The sequence below is a fragment of the Grammomys surdaster genome, unplaced genomic scaffold, assembly GCF_004785775.1.
Source record: "Grammomys surdaster isolate TR1022 unplaced genomic scaffold, NIH_TR_1.0 173, whole genome shotgun sequence".
Lineage (NCBI taxonomy): Eukaryota > Metazoa > Chordata > Mammalia > Rodentia > Muridae > Grammomys > Grammomys surdaster.
Window position 1 is genome coordinate 509678 of NW_021604621.1, and position 19019 is coordinate 528696.

Here is a 19019-nt window from a genome sequence, read left to right on the forward strand (position 1 = left end):
TCCTCCTCCTCTTCCTCTTCTTCCTCCTCCTCTTCCTCTTCTTCCTCCTCCTCTTCCTCTACTTCCTCCTCCTCTTTCTTTTTCTCTCTCCCTCTCTCCCTCCTTCCCTCCCTCATTCCCTCTCTCTCTCCCTCCTTCTCTTCTCTCTCTCTCTCTCTCTCTCTCTCTCTCTCTCTCTCTCTCTCTCTCTCTCTCTCTCTCTGTCTATGTGTCTCTGTGAGTGTGTGTGTGCATGTGTGTTTGAGGAACAGGGAAGAGAACAGACAATGATAAGTTGAGGCCTTCTGGATTATGTGACAGTTAGAAGAAAGAACAGACAGGTGAGGAGGGCAAACCCCTTGTCTTATTTCAGGGAGTGTGGTCCCCTCCCTCTGGGATAGAGAGCACTGCCTCATGTATACTCAACTGTTGCTTAGCCTTGCTCCGGTGTAAGTCTTCATCAATGCGGTCTTGTTCTTCTGGAACAGAGCATCTCCTGTAGCATAGTGAGGAAATTATCGTTTGGAACCAAAACATGGTCCTAGCTTTTAGTCTTTACTTCCCTGATTACAGGGAAGCTTAACAATTGTGTGACATTATATAGTTTGGATCCCGTTTACACTATAAAAGCTGGCTGGATATATAGCACTGAGAAGGGAATTTCAGAAGGAAAAAAAGTCAAAACTGAAAAAAAATATTCAGTGGCCACAAGTAGACCTGAGAAAATGACCAACAAGAACTAGAACTGATTGGGGACTGCACTATATCCATTTTGCAAAGGAGTAAAGTCCCTTAGAAAGCTCTCTCCTGGATAAATATAAACAGAGAAAAGACAACATAGGCAAAGAAGGAAAACATTCAACAAGAAAGTTCTACTAGTCCATCCCATAAACTGACCACATAGTCTCCTTTTGTCTGCACAGAAAGTGCTTAGGCACACCTGGAGACTGAGGGGTGCTTACAAATCAGACCTAGCTTTCAATCATTTACTTTCTTCCATTTTGGACATTTTCTCTAAAAGCAAACTCTGTTGGAGTACGTCTTTACCAGCGTGTGGTCTGAAAAGGGAAGAATATGTAAAAAGATAACAGCTGGATCCAAGAAGACGGATTTATTATGAACATCCATAACTACTGACTTATGTCAGGCACTGTTTAGATGTCGGCTGCTATAAGGAACATATGACACCTTAGGAAGACAAACAAGAAAGCCAACAGTATTGACTGCAACAGATTCTATTTACACTGATGCTCCAGAGGTGACATGGGAAAGCTTGACTCAGTGTGGAATGCAAGGAGCTCAGTCTTAGAGAATTTAAAAGCACTTGTGGAATCAAAAAAAATGTACACATGAAAAATACCTACAAATAAAAAATGGCATGTGAACAAATGTCAAGAATCAAATACTGCAGGAGCAGGAGGTCAGGGTAAAAAAATCACTGAAAATTGCTATCGAGATGAAAAGCTGCCACACAAGACTTCAGCTCCCCAGGCTGTTATGATTTGAACAGGAGCGTGGGATACATGAAGTGATTTCAGTCAACAGACATGACACTATCAAAGCCATAGAGGAGAGAGTAACCATGGCATATGTGGGGAATACTGCCTTACTAGAATGTAGGGCTTTGTAACATATAATGAAAAAGTTAGGTTAGACATATAGTTAAAGTGGGGCCAGTCAGCACAGGGGGCTTGATACCAGGCTAAAGAAGGCAGATTAGATATGAAGTGGTTCTGTAAAAGAGGAAGACAAATCAGAAGTTATTGAAAGAATAATGAATTCTACAGACTTACTTGTATTTTGGATGGGGATTATAATAACAAAACCATCTTGCAGGTAATATGGACGGATCCACCTTTCCAGGAAGCTTCCTCCACTTAAGACATTCATCACACTGTACCCATGTCTGGTCAGGAATCCTCCTGGGTAAGGAAAACCAGAAATGTCATTCCATAGATCCTAGCTTTGTACTTCACCCTGCACTTAAAAGGTATGTGCTAAGAATGAAAAAAAAACACCTTTTATATGGAAAATATGCTAGAAATCTTATAATCTTGAGCTGTGAAATGTGTGTATTTTGAGTAACGTAGATAGCTACATCAGCTGTGGATATAAAAAAAACCCCAGTGATCTATCATTATTTATAGAGGTTAATAATATTTATTCTAGAATCATTTTCAAGCAAATAATGGAATAATTTTACCCCTGAGATTTATTAACTTGAAAAAGTAGTATATGTATCATACATTGCTATAAAGAAATAAGACCCATCAAAGTGTCTTATTTCCTTGTCCAATCACTGAACACATTTTATATTTATAGGAGGCACAGAAGCAAACACAGATCTCTCTCCTACTTTCTTGTGCACTTCTGGTTTCTCTTTGTTCATTCAAAAACGGTCCTTTAGGTTTAGGGATGTAGCTTGCCTAGCATGCACAAGGCTGGGAATTTAAACTCCAGTATCAGGTAAAAACCATCTTCTGTTTATATTGTTTCATTCACACTTTTATTAGGTTGATATTCCCAATGCCCATCATAGAGGGCAATAGAATTTGATTAAACTTCCTAACTATAAATGATGGCTCTAACATTTGGCTGAAATTATTAGGATAAAGGCATCCAGAGTTGAACTCTTCAAATGTGCATCTGCCCTTGTCACTTCCAGAACTGTGTAACCCTTACAGATGAAAGTGAATTCATTTCCCTGTGTAATGGTGTAGTATGTATATGACAGACGGTACACATAATGTGAAACGTTGTATTGGAGAGAGGACAAAGACTGATAAAAAGACACAAGGAGGAGAGAGACACCTCAGGTCCACTTTACTAACAGGGTGTGGTTGTTTGTATGTTGTATTTTACTGATCTTCTGCTGGACTATTCATTAAAGTGGCATGATTCTTTTATGACTTCTTGCAGTGATGTCTCACTGTTTTAAATTCTGCTTTTTTATTACTAGTTATAAAAGTAACACAACCCCATTGTAGAAAATTACAAATAGAGAGATTTATAAAGAAGGGGAAAAAAAGGTACTTCTGACACTCAAACCAATGTCCTCTTTTAAAACATCTATTTGGCCAAGTTTCCCCATACTTTTAGACCTCCCTATTGCTTTAGGTTGTTCCAGATTTGCAATCTGCTCTAAGCTCAGGCCTGACCTCTGCTGAGAGGACACAGCCCATAGAAAACAATTTCAGCACAAGTGGAAGAAGAGAGGGAAAGTCACATTAGCTTTGGTTTTAGATGTATTTGCACAGAGGAATGTCTTGCAGAAAGATGCCTGCATTATTCCTGAGGACAAGAACACTTAGAGGCAGCGACTCTCTGCTAAGGGCTACAAAGAGACCATGCAGAATTCTTCAATCCAGGCACAAAGAAAGGGTTTAGAATTTCTGTTTGTAGTAAGTAGGAAGCTAAAGGTGCTATACTATCCTGCTCTTGCTAGAAGATTGTAGCTTCAAGGGCCTGGTTGCTTAATTTGAAGCTTATCTCTGCTGTGTTGTACTTGTCTTATCCTGTACAAATGATGAAAGTTCTTAGTGTACTGGGCTTTCTATCCACAGAGTAATAATATTTGTATACTTCAGAATTTTGTAGATTAGTAAATAAATTATTTCATGTAAGGAACTAAGAACAATGTCTAGAATTGAAATAAACACTCAATAAACAATCTCTATTAAAATTCTGCTGCTTGCTCTAACATGGTCTAGTAATATACGAACATCTGTCTCACTATATTTATCATTGCTACTTTGAAAAGTAAAATGGCATCTCATTTGAATTTGAATTTCTAGCAAAACATGGAGGATAGACATGAGCTGAGATCTTAGACGAAGGTAGAAACGTACACAGCATTCAGATTGCATTTCAAACAAAATTCTGTATCATACCTTGTTCTAGTAGTTTTCATTTAAACAGTAGGAGCTCCCCTATAAGAGGAGGGGCAGTGTAATCTTTAGCACTTTAATCTTTAACTTGTTGAGGCTATAACTAACTGTATGTATGTTGTTATGTAGTCTGCCTTTTGTGCTGATCTTTTCTCCTTACTTAGTAAGGCACAGATTCAGAAACGTCTACTTTTTCTCTAATATGTTTGGTTCCCTATTTCTTCTCATGTCTTCTCTGAAATACCATTTCAGTCCCAATATTTGGCAAGAACAAAAAGGAAGCAAGTATGTTAACATGGCTGAACACCTACTCTGTGCCATGTACTTTTCTAAAAGCATGGAGCCTAACTCAATAAACTCAGGTGAAGGGACTCACTTATAAAGTGCGCTCAGCTATCAAGAAGCAGATCTAGATTTCCCATCCAGGAGTGCTGGATTTAAATGGCCATAATTCCTCAGTATATTAGTCTCTCCCTAAACTGACAGCATTAAACCCTTCACATTTACGATTCAAACCACATACATTTTAAAACACAACAAAGCGATGAAACAATGTAATTAGTACATGTGCCTTCGTATTGTTAGTTAACTAACATCCTGATGGGAAAAACACTATTTTATCCTTGTTTCTTTCATTTGCTGGAAGGACATTACCATGAATGTTTTTGTATTCTGTATTTTATTGTTTGTGGTACTTGCCCGGATATAGGTGAGATCTCAAAATTCTCTTGAGATATTTTTTCCTTCCAATAAGCATTGAGCTTCTGGGCAAGTGCATTTATTGTCAACCTGAAAGAAAATGCAAGAAGTATGACAAGGTTCAGCATTTGAATAACTTTTGACCTCTCAGAAGCTCTTGTTTAACAGAATCCAGCAATTTTGACTAGGCAGCATAGTTTTCAGTACCTACAACTTAAAAAACTCACATAGGAGACAGCTGCCTTTGAAAAGTCCTATAATAAAACCATAATGAAAAATAGAAAAAAATCACAATGTTAACATCACATTATTTGATAGCCACTTCACTTTTGTTGTGAAGTTAAAATGATCCTAACCCCCCCCCCCAAAAAAAAGTAAAATGGTCTAGTTCTTTCAAGGCTTACAGAGTCACAGAATGAGTAATTTGTCATTAGAGACCGTGACAGAGCACTACTTCATAACAAGGACAGGTATTAAACACTGATGAATCCTTACATTTTCAGAATCAAATAGAAAACTTAGAGGAGTATACATAAAACCTCATCTATTAACAACAATCAAATACTAACTTTATCTGTCTTTATAGTTCCCTTGGATCCCAACACTAATCATAGCAGCACAGTACTAATACGAAAAATGTTTCTTCTACATTCTACAACATTGTTATTAGAAGCTGTATTTGAGTTTGCTCTCTTGCCTAATGAATAATTCCTATCAAATTCTATCCCCCGGGATTACAACTTAATGCAAATGTACACGAACCTGGAACACTATAAACTTGAGAAATTTCAAAACTCTCTTTCCCCTCAGGGTCATTATTCATTATTTTTGCAGAATGCTTCTTGAGCATACCTCTTCCTTACTTCCACTTTACTCATTTTAAATTAGGTTCCCACTACATACATGAGATTAAAGTAATCATAGACAGGTTCCTGTATTAACTCACCCCTCTCCTACTACCAATTTTCTCATCTCTCTGTTATAAATTTCCCTCTAGTCACAAACACAGAATTATGCTTTGCTTCATCTTCAAAATGTACTTGATAAAGAAAATTTGATGGGTGCCTGGGAAGATAAATAGGCATGTGGAAGTAGTCTGCTTACCTAGATAACAACTGCCACATCTGCTTTATCACAGAGATAGAGTACTAATACGAAAAGTGGTCCTTCAGCATTTTACTGTACAGCTTCTATAGGCATCTGAATCCAGTTAATATTTAACTACAATATTTTGGAACACTTAAAGGGTAAACGGTGGTTAATTTTGGTCCGTTTCTGTTCTCAGTAAAGTAATAGTTACACATTCTCCACCTCAGGCTCCTTGACAAAGAATCCTGCTTGTGTCCCATAAGCCACTTATAGGAACCATGATAGGAAAAACGGATGCTGTCCTTCAAGGACAGAGATCAGTGCTCACATTGCTACTATTTTTGATCACACAATGTGCAAATGGCCTTTTTGGATATATTTCTCCATGATTACAAGCTTCTCTTCTAGATGAATAATGTCCAGGACATTCAAAGCAATGGAACTGTATTTTCTCCTCTTCATATTTTTTTCTGTTTAGCGAGCCAGATGTTAAAAATGAAGATACTCAAAAATCACACACACATACATATATACACACATATGCATGCATAGATACATATAACCACACACATATGCACATTGGAAAGTCACAATGGTTTTCCAGAGGAAGATACAGGTCAGGACACAAGTGAGAAAACCTTAAGCGTACACTCTACCTGGTCCCTGGTACAGAGACAGCTTACAGCAAAACACACTGCCAATATCATATACACAAAAACAGCTTAGCAAATCCTAGGAAAGTGGGGAGGATCTTATTTCCAGAGTTATCATGTTATGAGAATCATGATGCATATCCAAAGAATATAAAAATATGGTATGATTTAAAAACTGAAATCCAAAGAAACAGTCTCCGAGAAAGTTCCAGCTTAAAGATGCCTACATAACCCTAGAAAGATTTGAAGGAAGTCAAGAAGCAATTTTTGAACAAAATGGAAATGGCAATAAAGAGCCAGAAGACCTAAAAAAAAAAAAAGAAACCAAAATAAAATATAGACCTGAAGAGAATAGGCATGATAGAGGTCTAACATGGAAAGAAAGAGGCAGAGACATGTGAAACACATTCTCTATAACTACAGGGAAAATAATGAGATACTATATACAAGGAAATGAGAAAACAGTTGAAACATTCCACTGTAAAACATCACCTAAACATAAAACACAGCAACATCAGAAATCAGAGAACCTATTTTATTTTATTTTATTTTCAAATGACAGAAGGCATCCCTTACAATGATTGCTTTAAATGTAAACGGACTCAACCCAAATTCACAAGTATACAATGTGACAAAAATACACTACAATATTTTGGAACACTTAGAGAGTAAACTGTGGTTAATTTTGGTCCGTTTCTGTTCTTAGTAGAGTAATAGTTACACATTCTCCATCTCTAGCTCCTCGACAGAGAATCCTGCATGTGACCCATAAGCCACTTATACGAACCATGATACCCTTCGAGATGGTTCAGTGGGTAAAGGTGTTAGCTATGAAGATTCATGACCTGAACCTGCACACACACGCACGCACACACACACATCTAAATATAAAGAAATTTAATAAAAATATTATGGTAGATTTTGTGGTGCCTAGAAACAGCATTACTATATAAAAAAAAAACTAAATATGAGGAAGTCGCTTTGAAACTGTTATTTGGCAGCCTGGGACATTTGGAGGATTAGGCATTCAAGATCTTCTTTGCATCTTGAGGCTACACAAGACCCTGTCTGAAAGTAGAAAAAAGGAAACTTAAAAAAATGGCAAAAGTTTGAAGAATTTTGAGAATCATGCAAGAGTCTAAACTGCACTGAACAGATTGTAATAGATATATATATATGAGGTGGGTGTTAATTAAATCGGAGGGTTCAAGAGAGAGTAGAGAAGCGTGGTGGAGAAAAATAGAGAGTGGCTTAAAGAATGTCCAAATCGTCATAAGCAGAGTTAGGAATACAAATGTTAAAGACATTGCTAATCAAGGCTCAGGTGAAATGAACAACACGCTCCTGGAAAAGCTGAAATACGATCCTAGTTACATAGTCAGAGAAAGCTTAGCAGATACATGTCCTGTAGTTAGTTCCATGGAAAGCACAGCTTGTAAATGATGAATTTGTACGTTTGGCCAAGATCTCCAAATAAACTGCTGGAGTTGTGTCCTCTGGTTGCTCATATAAAATACAGGAAAGAAACAATAATTTAAATGAAGACCTGATTATCAGAAAGTAATCAAAATTTGACAAAAAAATTTCAGTTAGTGAAAATCACCAAAGATGTTAAAATGATCAAGTTAGGAACGTAAGTTCTGTGAATGGAGAGAGTGGGGTAGAGAATCATTTGTGAATATCTCAGTAAGATCAAAAGGTCAAAATATTCGGTCACATCTAAGGCTCTTTGGGAATATTAAGCATGTGACTCATAGACCTTCACAACTGTCTCAGCTGAAGCCAAGAAAAGAAATAAGATTATCTAAGGAAGACCAGGCAAGAGCCTCTTCTTAAATGGAATGACTATTCATCACATTCATGGAAGATCTACAAGGGTTTTGAGATGCAGGAAAACAAACCTTTTCAGCTTGAACTATCAGGAATAAATGGGAGGGGGTGAATATATAATAAAAGAATCCTATTGGACTGTTAAAAACATATATACAAGTAACATTCTACAGACTGAGCAGGTTGGAATTAGGAATATATATGTATAGGCACATATATACATATACATATATATATATGTACACATATATATATGTATGCATATGTATATATATATATATCAGTGATTAGTGAAAAAGAGAGGCCATGAATTGGAAAGGGAGCAAGGATAAGTATATTGGAGTGTTTGGAGAGAGGAAAGGAAAGGAAAGGGAGAAATGGTGTAATTATATTATCATCACAAGAAATAAAATACTTCAAAAACTCAAGGGCAGATAAAAGTTGATGAAACTACCCTGCTGTAAAAATATACTAGTCTCCATGAACAGATAATTTTGAAGGTTGAACCATAAGGCTAGACAGCATGATGGAGGGCAGTGTTGCAAGCCCCAGAAAATTATGCCTGGTCTTTGGATATTTAATAAAATTTGCCTAGCTGGATTTATAAAATTGGTTGGTACCTGAAACTTTGTTTTCTTTTTAGTTGAAACTTCACTTGACATAAAACTTTTACAGAACTGGTGTCCCATGCTTCTCACAATATTATATTTTAGCAGTAAAGTATGTGTGTGTGTGTGTGTGTGTGTGTGACAGACTCAGAAAAATATAATTTGGATATGAAATATGGGACTTCTGAGCTTATGATATTTAGCTAAGACTTTAGACTGGTGCTTTTTTGATGACATTGGGATACGACAGGGCAATCACTTTTGAATGTGAGAAATAAATCTTGAAGCACAGAGGACAGACTGGCAAAATACTAGTCTTCCAAAGATGTCTAGGTCCCAATTCCTAAGAATAAAAATCTGTGAGTATCTTAGGTTACACAGTAAGAGAGAGTTACTGTTACTCGTCAGCTGACCTGAAAGTAGGAAGATTATTCCAAACAATCTCAATGTAAGCCTTTAAGTGTGGAAGAGTGAGGCAGAGGAGTCAGAATCAGAGGAAGAAATGGGATTATGGAAGCAACTTTACTGAACTGATGAAATGTGAGGAGGATGCAACTCATCACTGCTGACTTTGAAGTTGGAGAAGAGGGCCTTGGGCCAAGGAATGCTGGCAGCCCCTAACATTGGAGAAAAAGAAGAATTGGATTCTCCCCTAGAGCCTCCAGAAAAGAAGATAGGCTGCCAACACCCTGATTTTAGCCTAGTGAGATCTGAGTCAGACATCTAACCTAGAAACCTCTAGAACAGTCAACTAGTATTGTTTTAAGACACTGAATTTATGGCGAGTTGTTACAACAACCGAAGATGTTTTCTGTTGTTTATAGGTAGAAGTGGAATATTACTGTTCTTCCATAAACTATAGATTATCACCTGGTTCCTCTGAATTCATTAGTTATAACTTGGGACACAGTTCAGAAATAGGGATCCTAAGAAATAGGGATCCTAAGTGTGCAAATTTCAGTCTGGTAGGTCAATTCCACTCTGCCTATTTTCGTGAACAAAATCACACTGGGCACAATACTTACTCCTCTACTTTCTGAGTATATATATTTTCATACTATGACAGAATTGAGAAGTTGGGGAAGAGACTGGGTGGCCTACAAAAATCCAAATCTGCCCATCTCAGAAAAATATTTGCCTGTCTCTGCTCTAAGATCTGACCCTCAGCACTGTCAATTTCATTGGATTTCTCTTCACTCTACTACATCCCCCATATCATTTCCCCTTCGGAGTTCTTGTCAATGCCATAGCTCATGCCACAGCTGCATACCAGAATTCCCTTCCCTTTTGGCATCTTGTGTCTTTTAAAAATTTTTATTTTATATCTTATACATATGGGTATTTTTCTCTGCATGCATGTGTTCCTGCTGCCCATGGAGGCCAGAAGTTAGGAATTGTATCCCTAGAAGATGGAGTTACAGAAAACCGTGAGCCATCATGTGGTTGCTAAGGATTGAATCTAGGTCACCTAGAAGAGCAGCCAGTGTTCTTAACCACCAAGCCACCTCTCTCCAGTTCTAATCTTTGCCTTTTAAAGAATAACTTTTGTTTGTTTGTTTATTGTTTGTATGTTTGAGGCAGGATTTCTCTGTGTAGCCCTAGCTGTCCTGGAACTCGTTCTGTAGACCAGGCTGGCCTCGAACTCAGAGATTCGTTTAAAGCATATCTTAAGTCATACCTAACACTTTCTGCATTTATCTCCCCAGAGCATTTTCCCCTATGTAGTACCAAAAAGGTTTCAATTGATCTATCAGCCGTTTACTGCTATTTAATTGCTTTCAGATGTTTGATAATCTATATCACAAATAGAATGAAAAGTCCTTAAAGTAAGCAATTCTGTTTTGAAAGTCTTTGGAAGGTTCTATAAAACCTAGTTATTGTGTTATGTGTTAGTGACTTGCTGAGTTAATATGCTCTGGTTGTTGTATTTTTAAAGGTTAAGTTGACTCTAAAAATGTTTTAAGCTTGAATCACAATATTTACAGCTAAAGTCTAACATCTACAGATTGTTCAAAGTGATATGTTACAGATGATTTATTTGTAGATATACTGGTAGTATGATGGCCTGCATCTCTTTTATCATTTGCACTTTTGAATCTAATACTCACAGGATTTTGTGATAGCAAACAGTGTTCTCTAATCCTTCTCTCAAATTCCCATTTTTGGAGAAGGGCAAAGGAAATGGTGTAGATAAGGCTGCCCAAGAACTCATTATGTAGCACAGTCTGGCCTTGAATTCATAACCCCATTGCCATAGTCCCTGGACACACACACACACACACACACACACACACACACATTGAAATGATTAATTTATTTGGATCCAGGGCATACCATTGTCATAACTACTGATAAGCCTGAATGATGCAACCCCAATTATGCAGAAATTAATTTGGGGTTGCCATTTAAATAGCTATCTCTTTGTCAAACCCTGCATCTAAAGTTCTTATGGTCTCATATAAATGAAGGAACATTTCATTAACTTTGTTATAGCTTAGAGCACAAAAACCATTTCTGAGAGATGATTTTTCCTCCCACTCTTAGAAAAATATTACTGGTTTAAAAAAAAATAATAATAGCAAATGGTCTCACATTTTCTCTTTCTTACTTTTTTGTGCCATTACCTAGCGTCCTTTTGCTTAAAATACCCCTCCCATTAGTTCAACTAGTAGGCATCAATTTTCCTTTAAGTTTAAGCTCAAATATACACAGTTTTGCAAAGCTTTCCTTGATTTTGTCATATTTGAAGGTTCTCCTCAGCTGGGCAGTGGTAGTGCATACTTTTGACCCTAGCACTTGGGAGATAGAAGGCAGGCTGATCTCTGTGAGTTCAAGGCCAGCATGGTCTACACAGGAAGCTCCAGAAAAGCCACAGTATCACAGAGAAACTTTGCTCAGAAAACAATACATAAATAAAGTCCTATTTTGCATATATACATTTATTATTTTAGATATACATAACTCATATTTTCATATACCACATTTTTCATAGCAATCAAGGATTCTACTTTTCCATCCTATATCCTTTGTCTAAGACATAAGAGGTATCAAATCCAGGGCCTCATGCATGCTAAGCAAGCAACCTATCCAGTATCCTAAACCCCAAACCTATCTTCAACCCCATTTGAACAACTCCTTTCATCAGTTCCTAAAATATCCCATTGGTTTAACTTCAGAGTCAACTTCCTTTCTGATTCTTAGCTATTTATCTTCCCTACATGCTTCCATGAGAGCATAAATACCGTCCTGTTGTACTGACATTTCCAAAAGTGTACACTGGCTTCAAGAAAATTTAAAGGGCAAATTTCAATTTTTCTCCCCAAAATGTGCTCAAAAACTTCAGATTCATTTGCTTCAAGATGAAAAACAAGGTCCTTTATTTTACCAAAAAGTATTGTACCAAAATACTTCTACATTCCATAATTTCTGAAGGTAAATTGAAAACGAGCAAAATCATCTGTAATCTTGGAAAATATATCTGAAGTTATTATCAGTTAACGTTCTCCTTAACAAACTGGCTTTTAGAGATGGTTTAGAGGTTTTGGAGAGAGGAACGGTATCTGAGCAATTCAACTGCACCATTTCAGGTTAGGAGTGACTCACCGGTATTCTTTGGTGTACTCAAAGTCTTGTTTGTTGTAGGCAGGTTTTAGGAAATTGCACTCAATGACTCCAATTACTCCCACACCTTCTCCACAGGTTGGCTTAGAAGAAAATGTTAATTTCAACACATTACTATTGACAGCCTGGAGGCATTTGCTTTTGATTCCAAAAAATAATGAAAAGGCTCCACAATATTCATGGGTAAGAAAAAACCATGAAGATCTAGAGGAACACGTAGAATATACTTTTATAGATGGGAAACTGACAAATTCTTTTCTTTGCTTTGCTTTTTCACCTTTTTTTTGAAAATAGATTTTTTCATATAATATATCCCAAATAATGGTCTCCCCTCTCTTTACTCCTCCTGGTTCTTCAGTTCTCCCCATTTCTTTCTCTTGGATTGTTGAGTGATTCACAGATCACTACAATCCCTCAGCTCTGGTAGCTACATATACATCATGCACAGAACTCCATTTTCATGTGTTTTATATTCTAGGATTGCCAAAAGATTCACTGGAATAAAGAATTTACACTGCTAATAAGCAAAATTATATACCAATGTTCTGAAGAACTGAAGTGAAACCTCATTTTAAAATTTGAGGTCCAGTGTAATCACCACACTGAATCTCATACTACAGGCATGTCTACACATATAGAACAACAAGCAACTACCAGCGTCAAAGATGAAGTGCAAGGGACTTAGAGATTTTAAAGCTTGCCTTACTCTTTACTAGAATCAAGGAGTAATTGAACTGACACATAACTAGGAATTGTTTAAGAAGATGATATAACAGGACAACCCAAGCTGCCCACAGTTAGCAATCTTGGGTCTTATATAACTGTCCTGCTAGTAATCAGGTTATACAGTAAACTGTAGTACAAAGCAGTCTGCCATTCCCTGTGCTTTAGCCATCTGATCTTCAAAACAGGAACAAAGGAGTTACTTGTGGAAATTACTACTTTAAATTATCATTAAAACATCAAAGATAATGGGAACATTTGCGTAGTTTGGCTTATGAAATATTTCATATCATTCATCATACTTAACATCTTTCAACCCTTTAAGCTGAAAGGGAGATAAAGAAAACATTGTTTATATTTTACTGGCATAGACATTGAACCTCAAAGAAATGAACTGATTAGTCCAGGGATAGAGCTTAGAGATAAAAACCCAGGACACAAATCTTGTTTGGGATTTTTTTTTGGTTGTTAGTTTTTGTCTTTAACATTTTATTTTATGTATGTATGCTCTATCTGTGTGTACACCTGCACACTAGAAAAGGACATCAGACCCCGTTACAGATGGCTGTGAGCCACCATGTGCTTGCTGGAAATTGAACTCAGGACCTCTGGAAGAGCAGTCAGTGCTCTTAACCGCTGAGTCATCTTACCAGCCTCCAAATCTTGGTTTTCAACCACTAAATTTTATGATCCTTCCAATATACTTTTATTGTGTCCACAAGATAAGAGCTATTTTAAACACTAATAAGCCAATACACAGGTGAGGCGGCTATTACTGAACTCTACTCCTTCTGAACACATACCTAGTTGCAGCACGAGTACCCGAGAAATAATTTTTCCATATAGGACACCTCACCTACTGCTAAAGGATTTTAGTATGAGAATCTAACATCTATCATGAGAAGGGGCTGAAAACCATTAATGATTTAAGATTTAAGATTTCTCTTCCCATTCATTGCAAGACCCTATGACAAACATTAAGCACTCACCTTTAACTGGCAGCCCACCTTCTCAAAGGCCTTAATAAGGCGGTTGTTATGATACATCATAACTCCAAACTGGTTATGGTATTTGCAAGAGAATCCAAATGTGATTCTCACCTGCTTATTCTGAGGAGAAAATCATTAAGGAGACAAAACACCGGAGGCTTAAGGAGGAAAAAAACCATTATATTATAGAAAAAAATCCCACCAAATGTCAGTGCACATGAATTGACAACAAGGAATTTAAAAACACAAGCATTCTCTTACTCTACTCTTTTTTTTTTTAGAGAGGAGGATGAGACAGGATATGGCTGTATAGCCCTAGCTATTCTGGAACTCACTCTGAGGACCAGGCTAGTCTTGCACTCAGAGATCTGCCTGCCTCTACCTCCCTTGTGCTAGGATTAAAACTGTGTGCCGCTACACATGGTTCCTTTTTTTTTTTTTTTTTTTTGGCTGCCACAAAGTAAGCGAGCTGCTCTGCTCCACCATCTCTTTCTTGCACAGTGAACTGAACCTCTGAAACCATGAGCTAAAGTCAATCTTCTTCCCATTGTTTCTCTTGCTATCTGTCACAGATATTTCAAAAAAAAAAAAAACTTACACAGTCTTTGTAAATGGCAAGCCATGTACAACAATACCATACGATATGGGTCAGGTACCATGGGAAACATGATGCAATTGGTAAATCTGTACACTAATATTTACCTCAGAACATATAAAGTTTTCTGGGCTCTAGGAATTCAAGAGAAAGTTTAAATAGGACCTATTCCAAAGCAAAACAAAACAAACGAACAAAAAAGAAAGAAATGAGACAAAACTTTCCCAACTTAATCAAAATTCACACACCACAAGGTTGACATTTTAAAGATAGTATTTGTCAAATGTTTTGTGCTGTACACTCTTAAAATTGTACATAATGGGCTAAGGGTACATTGTGGGAGGAAATGCATCATCACATTTGTATGAAGAGCACAGAGAGGAGTGAAGAGGCTTTTGAGTTGATGACTAAGGAATAAATAAATCAGTATCAATTACCTTGTTCTGCAGTCAGCTCAGGAAAATAATTCTAGTGTTTGGGATTTCATTTTAGTCATGCCAACAGTGACTCTATTTAACTAGAATTGTAACATGAGAAGGTAACTGGATTAATGGGAAGGGGGCTGTGATAAATATAAATATAATTTAAGTTGGTCTGATAGAAACCCACAAACTTAAGAAGCTGGACCCAAGAAAGGAATATATCCTAAAACAGGAGTTGGAAACATGTCATTAGAGGGACTCTGCTAAATGCACAGTGCTACAATCTTAACCTACATGAGGTGAAGTTATAAATAACTTTCTTACTTGCTAGCTCTGACTCTAAGTTGGGCTTGTTTGGGCCTTTAAAAGCAAATTTCCTCGTAGAGAAGGTATGTGTTTCCCAAAAGGGAAAAAAATAAATAAATCCACTGTGAGTGATAACTACACAGCTTATTTTAAACAAGTAATAAAAGAAGACAAAGTAAAATAAATGTCTTTGATTTTTAAAATGCAGAGAACATGTCTTTAGGTCCAAGAATTATATTCCTCATCACTATAAAATAAGAAAGTAATTTTTCATAAGTACTTCAGTTCTGAGTCTTCTGAAGACTAATTTCTTCTCAAAATGCCACCAGTGATGATGGTAAATTAGCATAGTTCATCTTAAGATTGTCCCTAGTATCTGAGATCCACTTACAGTGCAATGAGGTACAGAAAATGAGCAAGTGCTCTTCTGAGTGGCTGTCATTACGAGAAGTTCCCAGGAAATCCATGTTGAGCTTGTTAATGATTCATCTCCTCCTAGAAATACCTCTAATTTCCACTCACTAATTCACATCCAAGTCCAACTCTGGACCTAGTACAACATAAACTGTAAGATTAACGAGTCCAACTCAAATTTTATTTTAATCAATATAAATATGACAAAATTCCAATGTAAATAAAATGTAATGCGGATATCTATGGATGAGATTCTCAAATCTGGCTGCTCACTGGTATATGCTGAGGACTTAAAAAAATAAATATTTCTAATAAAAAATATTTTAAAGCCAGGTGTGGCAATATATACTTACAATCTTAGCATTCAGGAGGCTGAGGCAGGAGGATTATCTCAAGTTTGAAGCTAGCCTATACTAAACAGTGATTTCCAGACCAGCATGGAAAATTGTGGGAGGCCCTGTCTCGAGACAAATAAACAAACAAACAAATAAATAAATAAACAAATATTAGATTTTAAAATCTCCTGAGCCACAGTCTTCAAATATACATGACTCTTTCATTTAACAGTTCACAGGTAGTTTTTGATGAAACTGGTGCAGACACTTAAAAAAGTATTTCTTCAAGGAGGGATGTTTTAGCACACTATTTTGAATTGGAACAAGGCAGTGTTTTGGCTGTGTACCAATATAGAAATTTAACCCTGAAATGAACATGTCAACTACATGTAAGGATACCGTGGAGGGAGGCTTATATATATCATATTCTACATTGGCCAAGCTCTTAGCAATCATCTGGGTAGTCACCTTCTTTTGTCGCAGAAAAATCTTCATCCGGGGCTTCATATATAGAATACTACAAAATGCCTATGAATTCGCGAAAGGAAACAGAAAATCATTGCTACACAGCTGCACTTCTGTTGTGCTCTATAATGTTTTCACACTGTGGGAAACTCTATTTCCCACTGTTGATGATGGACTGTTCTTACCCGTAAGGAATACTCTGTTTCTGGCAGCTCAGAGGTAACACCACCAGTCACTTTTTCTTCATCATCGAAGTCTGATACAAGGATATCATATTGATCTGTATCAAAGTCCAGCTCAGATTTTCCATCTTTGTTTCTGAGTGAAAGAGATAAGTACCAATCTAAGAAGAACTGACTCCAACAATGAGTAGGGATGAGGTTTGTGTTAGCTACCTAACAGAAATGAAATGTAAGCCAACACTCAGGTTCCTTTCCCTGACTACCACGCAAATTGCAACTATGCAGTTTGAGGACCATATATCATTTAAGTTGTTCCTATTATAAATCTAACTACCATGTCTCTTAGTGTTGGTGATACCAAGTTCGTCAGGAAAGACCAAAAGGAATGTGGAATATCTATGATCTGATGAATCAAATGGATTTCAGCTATTCTCAATGCAAGATCTGAGTCCTGCTTTTTCCAGCTGAATGAGTAGATGAATCCAAGTCAACTTCTACTGACATTAGCAGCAGAAAACCAAGATTTCCCCATATCCAGTTCTGTGTCTTTTCTCTCTCTAATGCATGGTCTTACTGTGTTGTGTATCCAAGAGTGACATAGAACTAACTAACACACTCTCTCTCCCTCCCTCCTCCTCTCTCCATGTATACACACATACATACATACATACATACATACATACATACATACATACATATATGTGTGTGTGTATGTGTATACATACATACACTCATACATATATATCCACCTGCCTCTGCCTCTGCCTCTGAAGTGGTGTGATTAAAGACATGCACCATCATGCCTGGCCTAGCACTAGCTCTTAAATGGTTAAAAAGTAACACATACAGTGCTATAGAGCTAAAGTACATCATTTATTTTCTTGCCCTCTAAAATATAGAATTATCATATACATAGACCAACTGGAATTCCTTTCATATAGACCTTCCTTATTTATTTATTTATTTATTTATTTATTTATTTATTGGCTGCTTAGCTTTGCTCCTTCCAAGACCATGGGCACCTTATTAACTAAGATTAGGGGGAAAAACATAAAGTATCACCTTTATTAAAAAGCAAACTTTACATTTGTTTTTTAAAAGATGGGTTACAAAGACAGTGTATACCAGAACATAGTTTCTAAAATTTGCCCTATGGAACAGTAGTCTCTGGGGATATTCTTAAATAAGAAGAAAAAGATAAATAAAAGTTGTATGATCAAATAAAATCGAGAAAGACTTCTTAGCCTGGAGAGCCACCTCAAGCTCTAATGTTAAGCTCATTCATACTCTAGGTTCAAGTTGACCAGGGTCCACTGTAGCATGCAGCCTGTATAAAGCCCATACCACGGTAAAAGTGTATTCTGGATTTTTTTTTCAGGATAACTTTGATTTTTACTATCCTAGTGCACTCTAATACAAACACTCTGAGGAAATGTTTGTGACCCTATTGTCCCTGCCCCTCACCTTCCCCAGCCAAGAAAAGAAGTCAGGAAAAAAGTTTTTTTTTATTTTTTTAAAATTGGGATATACTAATATTATATTGCTCTCTTAAATTTTAGTACAGGCATGTGACTGAGAAGTCTTTCAACAAAGCAACACAGTAAGCTTTAAGGCAACTTTTCTTAACATTATTTGACCATACAATCTTTTAAGTATAACTGAGAAACAATGCACAAAAGGGGAGATTCTGTTTAATATGTGTAAATCATTGGAACTTCCACAGCAAAATGGTCCCTGGTTATACAAGGTACCAATTATATCATCAAGATTTTCCCAATAGGGCAAGTGAGATCTCTTTACTGTCTATTTTTAACTATAATTTACACTGTAAAAACTAGTATTTATATATAGAGATAGAGACAGAGACAGAGACAGAGATAGACATAGAGACAGAGATAGAGACAGAGACAGAGACAGAGATAGAGATAGAGAGAGATATAGACAGAGATAGAGATAGAGAGAGAGATAGAGATAGAGACAGAGACAGAGATAGAGATAGAGAGAGAGAGATATAGACAAAGATAGAGAGAGATAGAGATAGAGAGAGAGAGAGAGACAGAGACAGAGATAGAGAGAGATAGAGATAGAGATAGAGAGAGAGAGAGATGGAGATGGAGATGGAGATGGAGACAGACAGAGACAGAGACAGCGATAGAGACAGAGACAGAGATAGAGATAGAGACAGAGATAGAGACAGAGACAGAGATGAGATAGACATAGAG

At 36.8% G+C, this 19019-nt stretch overlaps 1 protein-coding gene across 1 annotated transcript in view; it reads right to left on the minus strand.

Annotated features, from left to right (window-relative positions):
- Nucleotides 1-19019, minus strand: part of Morc4 (MORC family CW-type zinc finger 4) — a 50873-nt gene that overhangs the window by 17049 nt on the left and 14805 nt on the right. Inside the window, exons 5-11 of the mRNA XM_028767508.1 lie at nt 16801-16933; nt 16550-16678; nt 14079-14198; nt 12349-12449; nt 4566-4655; nt 1773-1901; nt 407-475 (exon numbers count right to left, since the gene is read on the minus strand). Coding sequence (XP_028623341.1) covers nt 407-475; nt 1773-1901; nt 4566-4655; nt 12349-12449; nt 14079-14198; nt 16550-16678; nt 16801-16933 — 771 coding nt within the window. The remainder of the gene's footprint in view (nt 1-406; nt 476-1772; nt 1902-4565; nt 4656-12348; nt 12450-14078; nt 14199-16549; nt 16679-16800; nt 16934-19019) is intronic.